The following is a 17646-nucleotide window of genomic DNA, read 5'->3' as shown; positions in this document are numbered from 1 at the left end:
ACACCCCTTTGCCCCAAATAACCTCCTAAGCCCCACAGTCTCAATAAATCATGGTGCAAAGTAGCTCTGTCAAATCCATACATCTCTGTGAGCCATTCCCGCTCCCTCTGATGTTCACTTTGCAGAGATGAGGCCATCTTTCCACACCTTGGAGTACTGCTCGGCTGAGGGTAGGCATCCCCAGTGTGAGGAGGTCTTCTCATATGCTGCAGAGGACAGGGGCCTGAACCGGAAGAGGCCCGAGGGGCTACCACGCACGTGCCACTCTCGGTCTGCCGGCATTCCATCCTTTTGCCTATTCCTGCTGCTACGCTGTGCCTGAGCTGCGGATGTCCACGGCGGCTGCTCCAGGAGGGAGGGCCGCATCCTCAGACCCACGGGGCACAGTGACCAGCAGAGAACTGGCACAGGAAGCAGTAACAGGTGGTGGCTGAGTTCAGATTAGCATCTGGTTTCCAGGGCCAGTTCCAGGTCCTCCTCTGCCCGTCCCTTGTCTGTCAAATGGGCATAATAGCCTCTACCCCACCAGGTTTGGGGAGAATTAAATGACACAGTTCACATGAAGTACTCAGCATAGTGCCTGGCACACAGCAAGGGCTCAAAAAAGGGTGAATGAGAGTGAGATTGGGGGAGGAGGTGCAGTAAGCCTGTGAGGGTGCTTCCCAGTCACTGAATGCAGTAGATTTTACCGAAAGCCCTAGAACAGCATGAATTATTTAGTGCCTTAGAACATGGCCCTTTGATACTTTAGCTAGTTAAATATTTAAATGTTCCCATTACATAATTTTATGAATTACGAGGGAACCGGAAGAGCCAGGTAACAACATGTGCCCCTATGTCTCACCATTCATCATCCTAAGAAAACCAGAGATTCTTTCTAAGGCGAAGTTTTTCTCCTTTTGGGGGTAAAATGCCCCAGGTTTAAAGAAAAACTCATTTTGCACTTCATACCTTTAAAAACATTTAACTTAATTAAAATCTAACTAACATTTGAATTACAAGTTTTACATTTGAATTGCATCTATTGTTTCACATGCTTTTGAAGATACTCTTGGAGAAAGGAGTTGATTACCCCCTTTCTCCTGGCCAAAGCTGAGACTAGTCTGCCCAGAGCCCACAAGGACTATATGGAAAATTCCGAATTTTCAGGCCACCCAGGCTTGTCCTGAGGATATTATTTTTATCTATCTCTGGATCCCACTCTTGAGGACCTATATTAGAGCCTGACTTCAGGGAGATTTCAAATTCTTAACATTTCGAACATGATATTCCTTTCTCTGGCAGCCTTCAAACACAACTTTCTCAAATTCTTTTCCCTTAATATTTTAGTGGATTTTTCTGTCCTGTCCAACTTTAATATTTCTCCATTCCTCCTTGTTTGTTAGCCCTCGTTTTCGTATTCCACCCTCTCTGAGAAATTAAATCTTCCTTTAATCAGAACAGTGGCGCTGTCACTCAGCTCAACGCCTGCAGCCCCTGGGGACAGTCGTTCCTCACCTCCCTCCACGGTTCCCTCCTCTGTGAAGTGTGGGGACAGCATCTACCTCATGGGGCTGTTGTCAGGGATCAATGACATAATGATGTAACTCGGCGAATGGTAGCTTTAATCATCATTAATAATATTCTTTTCGTTATTATTTAGAGTTTTGAGTTAACAAAATAGGACCATAACTCCTTTAAGCTATCTTTCCACTGGCCATTTTAATGGAACCTTCTTTCCCCACTTAGAATCTGAGCTCAGGTGACTTTTCAAGATTGCTGCCCTTATTTGAATTCCACCCATAGCCTCCTGGTCTCCCAGCAGCGTCCTATGGAGCTGTGAATAGAACCACCTGCCAGGAGCCACTTCTCCCCATGAGCTGGTTCACACTAACAACTGTCCCCTCAGCTCTCCTAGTCTCTGGTCACCATCTTCCAACCCTCAGCCTTCCCAAACATATTCAATTTTCACAGACCCCTGCCTTTCCGGCGGTTGACTTGTGTGAAATCTTACCTTTCACTATCATTTTCCAGTGTCTCCACCTGGCAGCCAGGATCAGGGGGCACTTGGAAACCTACTCAAGACAATTAGAAGTGTCTCTTCCTTCACTGAGAGCATGTTTGTGCTGTGTCTGCTACATGCCAGGCACTCAGGTAGGGGCCAGGGCTACAAGGGTGATGAGAAAGGATTCTCACCTCAAGGCCTCACCTGGGGAAGGAGAGGAAAGTGCACGTATCATTGCAGGGCAGCGTGATGCTAACTGAGGTGTGATCAGGCCCCCAGCGAGCGAACTCAGATCTCGAATCATTAGAGAGCGGGCTAGGACCTAGGTGGTGTCAGCGCCCCACCCCGCACCATACTCCATTCCCTTCCTCCAGCCTGTGTTCCTCTGTGGCCTCTTATAGGGAACAGCTCCTCTTTCTCTTCGAAGGAACCCTCCAGAGACATTGTAGGATCCACACTTCAGAATCAAGGGATGTAGCAAGGGCTCCAACATGCTTTTTCTAAGACCCTCCCATCACCCCCCCCCCGCCCTCAGCCCCAGGACAGAGAACACCCTGTCCAACGTTTCCACACAGAAACTCTCCAAATTGACTTCTAATAATAGCTGTTTGAAACGTCTCAGATGGTGTGGTTGCATGCAGCTTGCGTTACCAGCGGTTGGGTCCCTTCTCCTCCTCCAGATGTTCTCCCTCCCAGCCAATGACTGCTTTGCTCAGGTCCCTGGGAGCCACACTGTGTGTCCGCTGTGGCCACTCGCTCTCTTCCCAGCTTGAGCCCAGCTTTTGTCTGCTCTTCCTCCCTGGAAACCGAAGAACACAAACCTCCCGGTTCCAGACGACCCCAGGTAGCTCCTAAACTTCCCCCAGTCCTCTGAGCTACAGCCAGGACCACGCAGGACTGCATGAGCCAACCCTAGTCCCGGTTACCCTTGACCCGTGAAAGGAGGATGTTGCTTGCTGCCAACAGTGGTGAGAGAGCAGACTGATTCCAGCGCTCAGTTTTTTTTCTCGGTTAGGCGTTCATTCCTTGGGTCTGAGGAGTATTTTGGAATCTGAAAATATTGTCCTCACCAAAGAAGATAAGGGACTCCTTGACGCCATAGAGTGTCATGTGGTTGTTTTTCTTCTTAGTGGCCCTAGCACTTGATGCAATGCTGAGCATGTGACAAATACTTAATAAAGGCGTGCGGTATGTAGTGGTCAAGAGTCCTGCAGGCAGAGGGAGCTGGCCCCATCCCAGCCTTGCTACGCGTTAACTGTGTGACGTTGGGCAATGTGCTTGCTTGCGTGGGTGCCCCTTGGGTAGTTTGAGGGTTTATTCAGTCGTTTGGCAGATGTTTATTAAAAGCTTAGAGTAGAATTAGCAGATAAAAGCAAATGAAAAATAAATAAGATCATTTTAGATAAAGATGAGGGTAAAGCTGACAGGACTTGCTGATAGATTGGACATGAGGGTGGAGGGATAGGACGGGTCACCAGTGGTGCGTGGTTTGACCAGAAGGTAGGTGGGAAGTGTGGAGAGGAGAGAGAGAATGGGCAGCTCTCTCTGGGTGTCAAGTTTGAGGTGTCAGCCAGATCAGCATGAGTCAGCTGCCGAAGATGATATGTGGCCATTTTGGTGTCACCAATGCATAGGTGGCATTTGAACTTGGGATGAAGATTGTCCAATGAGAGAGACAGTCCATGAGAAGAGAAGAGGCCCAGCCTGCCCGTTGGGTGCAGCCCACCACCAGAAGTCAGGCAGAGAGGGGGCGCTGAGGAAGGAGGTGGGAAGAGGGTACCAGAGTCAGCGAGAGCGGGGACACGGCGGCCACTAGACGGACAGCACTGGACTCTGGTGCTTGCTCCTCAGAGATTCCCACAGAGTCTGTCAGACTCCTTTACCACCATGTTGTCAACAGTCACCAAGGAGGACATGAAAAGCATTAAGTAAAACAATGGCTCCGTGAGACTACATTTTTGGTGGGATTTTCGTCCACCAAAAAAAAGTTTTCAATACAAGTTCCAAATGGAAACTGCTTTCAGCTCAGGGCTGCCAGAGAGCCAGGCGTTCACACCTATGCCCGCGACATCGCTGGTGTCCCAGACGCCATGACCCGCGGTCTCATGCGTATCATCTGTTGCTTTTGCTCTGCCTCCCTCGGGAAAGCACAGCATCAGAGCTTAGCTAATAGTAAACTCTCTGAGTTAAAGATACAACTGCCACCTGCCCCCTCCCCAAAATGGCCCGCAGTGGGCTGCCGAGACCTTGGCACTTCGGATGGGGCTCCACATGTCAGCTATGCCCCCCAAGTCCTGTTGTCTTCTTTGCTGCTCAGTTTTCACTCCAGAGGAGGCCCATTCACCATACAAGTGGGTTTTGGGGATCAGCTTTGCTCAAATCAGAGTTTCCATCCTACCACCTGCCCCTGTGTCGCAGCCTCCACTTCTCACTCCCGTTTTCTACACACACGTATAAAGAAGAAAAGGCATTTCTCAAAGTGGCAGCCTCAAAGTCTTAGGAAACTCTGGCACATTCAGACTTTTTTCTCTTTTCGCTCTTTGTGTAAACCTCTCCCCTGCACCTCCTGTGGAGATCAGTGATTTGGGGAAATGATTGGGGCCCCCCTTTCCAGCTGTATGGGGTTGTCAGCACACATGAACATGTAACTCACGTGAGTACACCAGTAGGAATTGCTTTCCTTTGAGTGTCAGCATCTTTTAACCAGTTTGTCACCAGGACAGCAAGCTCTGAAATTTCTCTGTGGAGCCTCTGCTGAGACTGGCTGTTGCTCATTAATGTCACTTGCAGTCAACAGTGACTCTTACAGTTCTGCAACCACCATGTCCAGGAGTCCTCGTGCCCTTTTCAAGAAATAAGCTTGCCCTAGACGTAAAATGTGAGATGAGTGGTTTATCATCGGTGATCAGAGTGTAATGAAGCTGACTACCTTGGGTAACTTTGCTTTATTTACATAGTCACACCTCGTGTAGCCCTGTCTGTTTTTAAAGTACGTATAGATAGATAAAATGTGAAAATTGGGCAGAACTACGTTCGGAAAAGAGCCCGAGTAAAAAGCTAGGTCATATGCCTAGAATTCCCCCCATCGCTGCGGAGGTGAGTGAGTGTGTTAGAAGGCACTCTGCATAGCCCTTCTGAATAGACAGTCAGTTGAGTAGTACAATAGAGAGGCACTTAGCCATTACTTGCAAAGGGAAGAATAAATCACAAGTACATTGCAGATGTCATGGGAAATGCCCAAGGTGAGAAGGCATGGGTTTGTACCTAATGTACCTGGGGTAACAGTATAAGAATGCCCAAAGCCAGGGCTCTGCCATTTACAAAGTGCTGGGGACAGCCTCTGCATTGGGAAGACGGGAGCAACCCTGAGAAGGACCTAGCTGCCACTGCTGCTGAGCTGTATGGCCCCACGGTCTCCTTTCTCTCTAAGCCTCAGTTTGCTCATCTGTAAAATGGGACATCACCATTTTCCTGAAAGGAACGTTTCAAGGCCAAATATATTACTGTATGTGACTGCTCTTGACAAAGCTCTAAAGCGTTGTATGTGTTTTTTCTAATGCCTTCTCAGACATTATTTAACCCCACAAGAACTCCATAATGTATCCTTGTATTACAGGTAAGGAAGCTGAGAGCTGTGGGCTAAAAGATCCCGTGTACTATGGTACATGGCACTTTAAAAAATGCCATCAATTGTCCTACGAGTATGGAAATAGCTGAGACATTTCTTAGGAAGCAGTAGTTACTGGGATGGAAGAACCAGGGATTGTCCCTCTGTCCTGTCCCAGGCACCTTAGGACCTCTCTCTACGGCCACTTACCATGAGAAGCAGTTACTCAGTACTACACACTCATGAAAGATGAAGACCCCACCCCGCCCAGCCCCACCGTTAGCATCAGAGGTGTTGGTACCATCCTAAGGGAAGACTATTCTGTGAACCAAAGAGATTTCTTTAACAAAAGAGTGAAATTTTTACGTTTCTTATTATAATTGGATTGAATACATACTCTGTTCCCTCAAAACAGCTAAGTTCTGTTGAAAGAATAATTATGTTCTTGAAATGTCTTAATGTTAAGCATTTCTCTGAGTGTGAATTTGGAAATACGTAGCATGATATCATTTTGTTTTATTATCAGAGTATTGGGTGGTGGGGGAACGGTTCTCCTGTAAAAAAGACATTTTATTAATTGATTTCCATTTTTTTTTTCTGCCTCTCATTTCAGAACGGTTTGATCACCACTGTCCCTGGGTAGGCAACTGTGTGGGGAAAAGAAACTACAGATTTTTTTATATGTTTATTTTATCTCTGTCTTTTCTGACAGTCTTTATATTTGCATTCGTTATCACCCACGTCATTCTTCGTAAGTATGCTGGCGAAATCAGATTACGTATGTAACCATTTGCCTGACTTTGGTTTTCTGATTTAATTTTGATTTACTATTTTGATCATTTCGGGCTTTCTCTTTTCTTCTCTTTTCCCTTCTCCCTGTCCCCTTCCTCACTTCCAGCCTGCGCCCCTTTTCTGTTTCTGGCCTTCCTCCATCCCCTGTCATCCTCCCCGTCTCTCCCTTCCATTCCCCATCCCCATCCTTCCAGCAGCAGCTGCCAGGGTCACACCTGGGTCAGGCCCTCTGTAACTTACAAGACTTCTTCCTTGATATACTTGTCCCTATTCCAACCTCAGTGACTTCACTTTCTGTTCTGCTAAGGGATCCCCTGGAAGAATCATATGCACATTTTGCACAAAGGATAATGTGCTGCAGTCATAACAGTAAAGCTCTTTTTAATTTTTTTTAACGTATTATCTACTTAAGCAGTCACCCTCCCTAGAAAAAAAGCATCTGGGGATAAAGACTAGGTTTTCTCACATGCAAATCTACATATGTTAAAGACACATGTTTGATAAGATGTTCATTTGTCTGTTAAAACATCAGTAAACTACCCCTGGCATATGAAGGAAGCAACTTGATGAAAAATGAGATTTGGATATAAATGACTTTAATATACTGGGAGTGCCCAAAAAAATGTATACAAGTGGACACTTTGGTCAACGTTGCCCACGCAGTAGTTCGCCATAATCAGAAGTGTCTGGACGCTGATGGTACCCACTTGGAGCACCTCTTGTAATTGCACAAGTCAAACATGACTTGTATTCATCTTTTGTTATCAGTATATATTGAGTATTAAATTTTAATAGCTTTTCCTTTCTTAAAATGTGTATACATTATTTTTGCCATCCTCTGTATATTTGCCTAAGCAAATGGCATTTTTCATTCCCATTTCTGAAGGTCATAACTTTGAATTTCTTTTGTCTCTTTGGTCATTCACTTTCCTAAACTAGGGAGGGAATGATGAGAAGGAAGGTAATTGGCTTTGAACTATAAATTTAAGCCTTTAAACTTCCATTACAGCGCCATTAGCAATGCGAAAGACCAGCAATGCCTCCTGTGCACATTCCTGAGGTACAACCAGCCATTAGGAAGTACAGGGCCTTTCTGAAATGTTCCAGAAAGTATCTGAGTGCATGCCTTACCTTCTTCCCAGGCAGCAGCATTGAAACCACAAGTGGGGGTGCTAAGGCTGAAGTTAGAAAAACTTTCCGCCCCTTCCCTTTCAGTGGGGTTTGTATGGAGCCCGAGGGAAGTGGGAGATGTGGAAAATTTCACATTAGTTCTTTTTTAAATATTGGCCAATTTTGGACATTAAATGGAGTAGTCCAACTTTTCCAAGGCATTTTAAGTCCTAGTTTCCATTCTTCCTGACTGAAATCCTTTCATCTGAATGTGACACAAATTTGTAATATATGCCTGAGCACAGTAACTTGGCAGGATTGCAAAAAGTGGGTTGATGTTCACTAGAGACCCTTCCCATGCGACCTGGGGATGATGCCAGTGTGGCTCTGCAGGGGCCCCTTTCTCTCTATTTTCAGAGTGGCAACATGGCAGAAGTAACCAGGGTCCCATCTGTGTATTAATAAACAAAGGAATCAGAGAGGAGATGCAATTGTGTACACAACTGTGGAAGAAATAACTACTGATATTCCAGCATATTATCTGTGACGCTAGAAGATATTGTTTCCACGTTACATTTCTATATCACCATTAATAAATTAGAAATGCTTTCCTAGATATATTATCACATTGTATTTATGGCCTAGCCCCTACATTCTAAATATCAAGGGCCAGTTTTCATTTGCTCAACCACACACATAAACTCTGGGAACACACACGCGCACGCGCGCACACACGCTGTGATACCAGCTGTGGCTGTGAAGCCACCATTGGGTTGTGATGTGCATTCCCTTTCTCATCTCCTCTCAAGTTTCAGTCACCCGGGCTCCAGCAAACTAGAGCTTGCTGTGGCTTGTGCTTGTATATTGCCAATCCCATCTTCCACAAAACAGGCATTCGGAATTTATCTGCCTGCAAGCTACCCAAGCATTTTAGACAAAAGCAAATAATTTTCCTCTCAGCTTGCTCTGCACCCGCCCCCCAAAAAAGACCCTAAACAATGCCACCCCGACCCCCTTTTGGCTTGGCCTGTGAGGTTTTCAGAAAGGGCAGACATTTTTATATGGTTTCCATGATTCCCCATCAGATTCTGAAAACACTGGCAAAGGCAGAGGGATATTTGAGAGCAGCTGGGGAACTGTCCCCTGAGTTCCCCCTGCCTGGTAATGGGCTCTGAGAGGGGGGACATGACTGGGTGGGGAGAGCAGGTAAGAAATCTGCTATCACAAAGATTCCTGACAGGATGATTTCTGGAATTCCTCAGAGAGGAAGGAGAGTTTGGAAAAGAATACCCTTTGGGTCCAGTAGGGAGAGAGGAATCATTCCTTCTGGTCTCATTTTGCCTCAAGGCTGTGTTTGCTCTAAGATCTGCAGCATCCACTTGATGGGTTTGTCCTACTGGCCCAGCAGGGCTGGAAGAGAAAGCCCTAAGCTTTCCTTATTAGTTCTCCCACTGGTTGGCTTCCGAGCACATGGCCCAGCCTCGTGCCTCAGGGGTGGCCAGTGGGTGCAGAGAGGACGGGAATGGGAACTCGAGGAAGAATGTGGAGGCTTCCATAGCCAGACACAGTTTCCAGTTACACAGAGGGGTCCAGGGCCCTGCCTCTAGCTCCCACGTTGCAGCCACGCCAGCAGAAAATGCTGCAGAGATACACTAGAACCAGTCCACTGTGTCTTCTCACTGTTCATCTCAGGGCTGCCCCAGGGCCACATCATGTCCCCAAGACACATGGTTCCATGCAGCACAGCAGGCACCCGGCATCACCACTCCATGATGGGAGCTTCTCGAGTACCTCCGTATGGGCTTTAAGTCATAAAAACCATAATGTCAATACATAAAATAAAAATTGCTTCTTGTCAGATGCATCTTTACTCAAGTCCTGAAAGAAATGTTTTCTTGTACAGAGAGCTCATATTAAAATGTCTTACACCCAAAAGGAGTTAGTAATACACTTCAGCTTTATGAGTTTGTTTACTCTGGGTGCAGAGAAAAATGTCTTTTATACGTAGCCTCGTTTCTAGGACATCCAGGGTCAAAAGTTAATAAACTCCAGAAAAACAGTCTTTCATAAAAGAAGAGAGAAAAAAATCACGTACAGTATTCTGTTTTCCTATTAAAATGAAGAAAACAAAGGCGTAATCAGAACTGTAATTTATGGGAAAGTGTGCAGACATCCATCTGCTTTTATTGAGAAAAAAATATCCTGCAGCTGTTGGGTCAAATTATGAATCTGCCATTTTCTTGTTGAATAACTTTAGTGGAATCTCAATCTTGGATCAGTACACTTAGTGCCGTAGCACATACAAAATATAATTATTTCATTGATCTTTAGACACCTATTATTTCTATGTAGATGAGAGACCTTTCAGCATGAGGGCTGTTTTTCTGGAGGTGAATGTGTGAGTACTAAATTTTGGCTTCATTCCCACAGGCTCACAGCAAACAGGATTCCTAAACGCTCTTAAGGACAGTCCTGCAAGATATCCTTTCTGGTTGTTGCGTTTGTGACGAGGCTGGCGTGTTAGGTGTTGGACCAGCCTTCTACTCAATTACCTCTTCATCTTGTTCCTTGGCTTGCATTCTCAGAAACCGTGTTCTTTTTTGTTCTATAAAGCATCCAAAGAACTCCCTAATATTTACTTACATGAGTAATCGCGTCTGAACGCTTGAACTTCACAGTGACTCACTTAGCCTTGTTTAAATGGAAGCGCTTTTTAGCTAGAACGCCAAGTGTGAACTCTTGCCACCCCCAGAAACCCACATTAATTTGTGTCCGGTCAGGTTGTCTGGGGAGAAGGAAGGCTGAGGCCTCCAACTGGCTTCCTTTTGAACAGCAGGTGGTCCCTACAGAGCACTCGTGGACTCCCCTGTGTGCGTCCCTTGCTTGGTAGTCAGTCATCTGATGGGAGTCCCCTGAGCCTCTGGGTAGATGGTCTGGGGGTGCAGCGTGGCTTTCCTCTGGGCAGTATGAATGACCCATGTTTATTTGCAGGAAGAGAACACCTTTTCACAGCCCAGAACAGACTAAAATGGTCAATCTCAACTCATGTAGGTCAATCCCATCCTTTCAAACAGAACGTATGAGCACGAGTCATAGCATTTTAAACTTTTTTTTTTTTTTTTTTAGCTGAGCCATCCTGCTACCTGTTGGCAGCTCAGCGGCTGCTCAGCTCGGGCTGGACTCGAACCGCTGTTGCTCAGAGCTCAAACTCTTGAGCGAGCTCTTAACCAACTGAGCCACTCGGCCGGCCCGCATTTTAAACTTCTTTAAAAAAAATGTTCACCCTTTAAGTGCTTGCATGGCTCCCCGTTCCCTCCCTGCCCCCTTGGGTTTTACGCTAATTGGTGTAGCATCAGCCCCTGGGCCCACTGACCTGGCTTCGTCCAGGACCCAGTTCTCTTTCTTCTTCATATAACCAGGTAAACTTGAACCTCTCGTTACTCTTATGAGTCATCACCTTGTGGTAGAGAATTCATAAAGAGTGAAGAACTTTACTGAGATGTACATATCACGTGTGTACATTTCAGTGGACGGACGGATGTCAATGACAGGAACTCCTCTAAGCCGGGCGGGGAGACCACCTCCTCACTGGTGACAAAGGCTGATCTGAAACCAGCGGGGTTTCAGCTGCCCCGTTCCCTGGGGCCTGTGGGCTACCTGCTGCCCACTTGGTTCTCCTGGGGGCACCTTCGGGCACAGCTCCTCCGCTCCAGTGGGGGCTTATTGCTGCCAGGTTTTCGCTGTATCCATTACAGACCTCACAACTTGGGGGTCTTATCCTCTCTCAATCCTGGAAGGAATCGAAGAAAAGACCAGGTAGCAAGTCCTGGACTGGAATAATAGCTTTTAATTCCTGCTCCGTCATAATTCATTATAAGGTCTGGGTCATTTCTTTTAACCCTTTCGTGCCTCAATTTTTTGACCCGCAGTAGTCAAATACTCTGTATTTGACAATGCTATGCTGACAAAATCAACGATTTGGAATATATGTGAGAACACTCAACACCAAAGCATTGCTTACGTGCATGGCAGGAGTGATTTCAAGGAGGCTTCTTTGTGACAGTCTATGCAATGGACAGCCTTTGCCAGAACCTTCTTTTAGAGCACGTGTGCCTGCTCATTCTCATGATTTGGCTGTGCTTGTAGTCTGTATAATCAAGAGCATTGTGTTCCCCTGTAAGGGGAATAGACAGATGCTGCTGATACAAAGAAAGAGGGGCAATGCATTCGAAATGGCATGATGGCTGCTGGAGAAACTCTTCACGTGGAAAGGGGACGAGACAAATGCTCCTGTTTGGTCCGGAGCAAGTTCTAGCTTGTTTTCGCTCTGAATGTCATTCTCAGGTAGCGGTAAAGACGTTTCCCTATGGCCCGGTTTGGAAACTCCTAAAAATCTCAGCCACTACCTTTCCAAACTGTTGCCATATCTAGCTGCTGCCCCTCCACCAATAACCTGATGTTTTCCCCTTTGAGGTGTTACCCAGGCATGTCCTCCACATTCAGGAGCTCGGTGACCACAGCTGTGGCGACCACAACCTGCTGTGAGAGCTTGACAAGCCCCTTACAGCATCCAGACACAGCTGGGCTACAGGACATCCTAGCCCCTCCCAGGCCAGGGCCTCTCTCAGCCCTGCTCCAGTGCCTGTCGGCTGTATTAGCTTCCTGTTGCTGCTGTAACAGAGCCACGAATTTAGAGGCTTAAAGCAATTACACTTTATTATCACATAGTTCTGTAGGTCAAAGTCCAGGAGGCGAGGGTGGTTTCTGTTCCAGGTCCCACAAAGCCAAAATCAAATTGTCAGCCAGCCTGGACTCTTATCTGAAGGCTTTGGGGGAACCCTCTCCCAGGCTCACTCAGGTGGTTCACTGAATTAATGGGATAGAAGACGGAGGTCCCTGTGTCCTTGATCCATCCCTGACTCGTGAGCCCTTTCCTTTTCAAAGCCAGCACCAGTGGAGTGAGTTCCGCTTGCACTCTGCCTCTCTCCTGCCCCTTCTTCCTCCATCTCTCTGACCTCACAGAACCTCCTGCTTTGACAGACTGGCTCCATCCTGAGAGTTCCGGAGAATCCCCCCATCTTAGTATGTATAAAATGTTAACAGAATGCCCCATGAGGCCCTTGTTGAACTAGCCTGCCCATCTCAGTTTTCAGAGATTATTGTCATCATAACTTTGCTCCCACTGATTTGGGTCCCACTCGGCTTTGTGACACCTTCTGATGGTTTTGTGCACCGTCACGCTGGGCTCCTGCCTGGAAAAAGGCAACCTGAAGCTGAAGCCAGAATATCCCAGGGCAGCTGCCTCAGCCAACAGAAAAGACTGTCTGCTAAAACCACCCCATTTCTCTCCCAGAGAAAAGCAAGCGCCAAGAGCAAGGTGCAGGCGGAATCTGACAGCAAAGCTGCCTGTCCCAGCCAGGAAGAGAGGAGCAGGGAGGTGACACGAGCGGTCTGGGCAATGCTCTCAGCCCTGAGCTTCTTGATTCTTTTTAGAACTAGAAGAGAATGTCAGGAACATCAGACATACCCATACTCAAAAGTGAGGTGCTGGGTCTTTTAATAGTTTATGTGTGCCACTAACACCCCTCCCCCGTCAACGTGTGGCTACCCAAGGCCCCCTGTTCTGACGGGTGTTTTCTGTTTGAAATAGGTGCTTTGGAGAACCTCTCTCTCTCTCTCTGTTGAGTGAGTCTATTAGTAAGTGTTGAGTTATGTTGATTTATCATAAATTTGTATTCCAGAAGAAAAAATATGCTTTAGGTTCTACTGGTTTTGGAGGTGCTTTTGAAAAAATACGAAGTTCTGGTCAGTGGTGATAAGCAGGGCTGGATCCCATCAGGGCAGCTGGTCAGTGTACCTGGCTGTCTGTGTGGCTTTGGAGCTGGAGGGGGATGGCGGGGTGGAAGCTTCTGGAGCGGCAGCTCTCAGCTCACTGAGAAAGGTGTGCTCACCATGGGGGCAGCTCAGAAATGGCCTACCCCAGGGGAGCAATGCGACCACCGGGGGGTGCTCGAAAGGAGAGTGCATCCTGCTTGTCAGTATGGTAGGAGATTCTAGCACCAGATAAATGTTAAACTCAATAGCTCTGAGCTCCTGTCCACTGCGGAGTCCTGAGAACTTGGGAGTCTCGTTTAAGGTCGTTGATTTATGATGGATGAGACTGATCTGTGACATTTTACTCGTAAAACTGTCCTCTGATTAATGGTATTGCTGTCCACAGCTGGTGCTCTCCAGACCTGTAGTCTGCGTGGAGCAAGAATCTACAAGGTGCTGAGCTATTAAAACAAGGGGGGTTTTCTGGCTGGGCTGCCTGAGCACAGGACTGGAGTCTAGTGTAACTTTTGTAACACTGCAGGGTGTTCTCAGGCAAGGAAATGGCGTCCATTTAAAACTTCTCAGTGGCCTTCAATCTGATCCTCTGACCATGCTATAAACATACTGTGATAAGGAAAGAGGACACAGGCAAAGGTTTCTCACCATGGATTTACCCTACAAAATGTCCAACCAAAAACAGTGTCTTCGATGAAGCGAGATTAAAAACAAAAATGGCTAGTGAACAACCGACCAAGACCACTCATCAGAAATACTGACAGGATTGATGGAAACATCCATCAACGAAAAGCGCCTCATCAGACCCACGTGAAACAGCAAGGCTTTAGGAGAAAGGGGTCAAACAGCTCATTCAATAAGCAGAGCAGGACTGGACGGGGTCTAGTTGCCGAGTGTGGCCAAGGCAGGGCGAGGAGAGAGGGAGAGGGAACCTGGGAAGGGGCTGTGGGCAGAATGCCAGCCCCACCCCAGCACCCTCAGCCCTGCCTGTGGTGAGCGAAGGGGAAGGAAGCTTCCTGGTCTCCCTCTTCTTCCTCCTCCATCTCCACCTTCCCTAGGCTGCTCACTGGCTCCCTGTGGCCTGAGGCCATTTCTTCCCTTTCATTTCTGCATCAGAGAAGCAGCGGGATGCAGGCCTCTAGGGCAGTGGAGTGGCTGCCTGGTGCTGTGAACTTTCAAGAACCTCCTGGCCTTCCCCAGGGAGAGGAACAAAAGGAGAGTCTTCTCCAAATAGGATGGGTCTGGTCCTCAGTCCACACAGCCAGACAGGCTCCAGCAAAGGAGAACCATTGTGCATCTGTTTCCTTCGGACTCTTTACTGCGCACCCACTGCATGCAAAACCTGCTGGGGTTCCCAAGTCAAAACGAAAACAAAAACAACCCGCCCAGAGTTTGAGCACCTTCCATCAAAAGGGGACAGAGCAGCGATGCGGGCAGCCTGACTCATTTTTTTCAACCAACATCTGTTGTTGCCAAGATCTGGGCTATGACTCTGATTTCTTCAAAGCAGAATAAGTCCTAAGTGTCATAAGAAGAAGTCGTAGGATGCACTTGAGGTGGGGAGTGATGTCCAGAAGGAAGCTGTACATCCTGCAAGGAAATCAGGAAAGGCATTGACCGGTGGCGTTTGCACAGGGTTTGGAAAGATGAGTGGAGTTCTAACAGGAGAATGGAGGCTCCGGTCCCAGGCAGGGCCGAGGGCCTGAGCAAGGCCCTGGGGGGGTGGGGGCGTGCATTGGGTTTGTAGGGAAGAGCAGGCCTTTTCTAAGGCTGGAGCTGGGCTTGTGTTCATTCAGTCACTGGGCAAGGTTGGCAGGGTGTGGCACTGGGGACTAGCAGTGCCGGCAGGTAATGCTGGTATCTGCCCTGATGGTATAAGCACACAGATGCTCTTACAGACTAGCGGAGGGCACTGTGTTAGCTAAGTCTTGGGGTGGGGTGTGGGGTGGGGGGAGCAGGAGTGATTGCCCCCAGGAAGGGGGGTGCATCCTGACAGCACTGAATACCAGTGAAGGAGCAGCCTCCTCCAGACACTGAAGAACCAGCTCAGATTTGGGGCTGGTGAAGGACATTATCAGAGCTGGGTTTTGTTGTTGTTTTGCTTTTAAGGATATTCCTCTTGCAGCAGGGAACACATGGAGTGAAGTAGTGAGGAGACGTCTGCAGAGGACAGGCCCAGAAACTGAAATCCATGACAAGCTCAGCTGGGAGCTGGGAGCTGGGATCGGTTCCGCTGCGAGTGGGAAGGAGGAGGAAGGGGTCAGAGCGATTCTAGGGGTTCAGCCCTGAGCACAGGGGAAAAGGGAGACAGCTAGCGCTGGTTTGCGGAGAAATGAACTCTGTTTGAGATACGTTTACCCAGAGAACCTAAGAGATCACACATGGGAACCTCCACAGCGGCCTTGAGTAACTTTAGGGTCCTGTGGAGTTACGTGCGTGAGATGTGAGAAGAAGGGAAAAATCAGGTACCTGACAGTGACAGTGTTACAGCCGCATGGGAAATGGTACCGGTCAAGCAGCATCAGGGAAGCCACGTGGCCACGGCTCCTGCCCGCTGACTCCTCAGGTCTGGGAGGTAGAGCCCTGAGGAGCAGGCACGCAGGGCCAGCAGCCGGGTTTCCGCATCATTTGACAAGGAGCCTGGAGAGGGGATCTCCGCCCATCAACAGCAATTTCAGTGGACCAGTGTTAATGTCTAATTAAAAGGATTACAGTCATTTTTAATCATGACTTATTGTTCAACGCTCCCAAAACAAAGAGTTTTCAGTGGTTGGGAAATCAAATGGTAATTAATTCTACATTTGTGGAGGCTTTGGACAGAAAGCCTTTTTATCACCAATTTGCGGTCATTTGGAGGCACACCATCTGGAAGACACGGATGGCCACCATTGTGTTTTGATGGAATTTGGTAGAAGGCGTGGATTTGGCCCACGTGCCCACGGAAAGGAAGGACACCATAGGCCCAGTGGAAAGTTCAGGAAGGCAGCACAGGCCTTCACCAACACTAGGCTTTCAGGGCCCGTCCACAGTTAATCATCATACAGACCCCAGAAAATAGGTAGGACAGGTGTGTCCTTAGGTCTCTTACAGCTGACCTGCACTGAGAAGTTAGCGACCCCAATTTATACTCCGCAGTGTTGCCAGAGCTGGAGCCCAGTTCTCCGAACTGACGACCAGCCCCTCGATCCACCCCGAGAAGTGAGTCTCATGGAGGGAGTTTCCGGAGAATAAGCATCACATTCTGTCTCGTCAGATCACAAAGTGGGGGTGGGGGAGGTGGTTTGGTTTTTAGAATGGCCCAAGTGATCAAAGAACATACTCCCACTGTGAAAAGTTTCACACAGTCAGAAAGGTGAGAGTAAAAAGGAAGCCTTGCTCTTGTCCTTTCCTCCGTCCTTCCACAGGAAGCCTTGTCAGTTTTATGGGTCCTTCCAGATGGTCTAAGAGTTTGAATACATATGTGTGCATTCATGCACACAGACCGGTGTACAGCTGGGGAAACTGCTCATACCTGAAAGGGATCATACCCTTTGCGTTGTTCTCCTATTTGATTTTTAAATATTTCCTGGAGGCATTTCCATGTCAACATATAGATCTCCCTCATACTTTTTTTGACTGCTTTATACAGTTCCAGAATACAGATAAAGCACAATGTACTCTTCTATTGATGGATATTTAGATGTCTTCTTTCGCTGCTCAAAAAATGGGGTGGTGGATTTTCTTGTGTGTATTTCTTTGTGCACAAGGGTTAGTATTTCTCTAGGATTGACAACTAAATGGAATCACTGAGTTGAAAGTTAAGCATAGTTTAGATGTTGATGCGTGTGCCCAATTGTCCCCTAAAGAGATTGTACCAATTTATCCTCCTTCCTTTTCCACGCACCTTCATCTACACTGCATGTTACCAGTGCTGTGATGTTTTGCCAGTTTGATGAGCAGAAAAAAATTCGTTGCTTTAATTTCCATTTTCTGGATAATAATCGGTTTGTACATATTTTCGTGTTTGTTTGCCTTTTTTTTCTTACCACAATGTGTCACTCCATACCCTTTGTCCATTGTTTAACCGGGCTGTTTGTTCTTTTCCTACTAACATGTTCCTTATGTATTCTCAATAATATTTTAAATATCTTTTGCCAATATTATTTTCCCAGTCTGTTTACTTTTTTATACAAAAATGTTTAATTTATTAATGAAATCAATCTATAAATCTTATACTACATGGCTCTAGGCTTTGTGCCTTATAGTCTCACCTCAAAATTATACAAATAATTCCTTTATTTTCCTCTAAGACCTTTATATTTTGTTTCTTAAGTTTTGCACAGTA

At 47.1% G+C, this 17646-nt stretch overlaps 1 protein-coding gene across 3 annotated transcripts in view; it reads left to right on the top strand.

The window, feature by feature from the left end:
• The window catches only part of ZDHHC14 (zDHHC palmitoyltransferase 14), a 277548-nt gene that overhangs the window by 224831 nt on the left and 35071 nt on the right, over positions 1–17646 (top strand). For all 3 annotated transcript variants that reach the window (XM_019644170.1, XM_019644169.1, XM_019644168.1), the window contains exons 4-5: positions 6205–6342; positions 9924–9972. In XM_019644170.1, the coding sequence (XP_019499715.1) occupies positions 6205–6342; positions 9924–9972 (187 nt within the window). The remainder of the gene's footprint in view (positions 1–6204; positions 6343–9923; positions 9973–17646) is intronic.

This window comes from Hipposideros armiger, unplaced genomic scaffold, assembly GCF_001890085.2.
Source record: "Hipposideros armiger isolate ML-2016 unplaced genomic scaffold, ASM189008v1 scaffold_86, whole genome shotgun sequence".
Taxonomy (NCBI): domain Eukaryota; kingdom Metazoa; phylum Chordata; class Mammalia; order Chiroptera; family Hipposideridae; genus Hipposideros; species Hipposideros armiger.
This window is presented reverse-complemented; position numbering and strand designations above follow the sequence as displayed.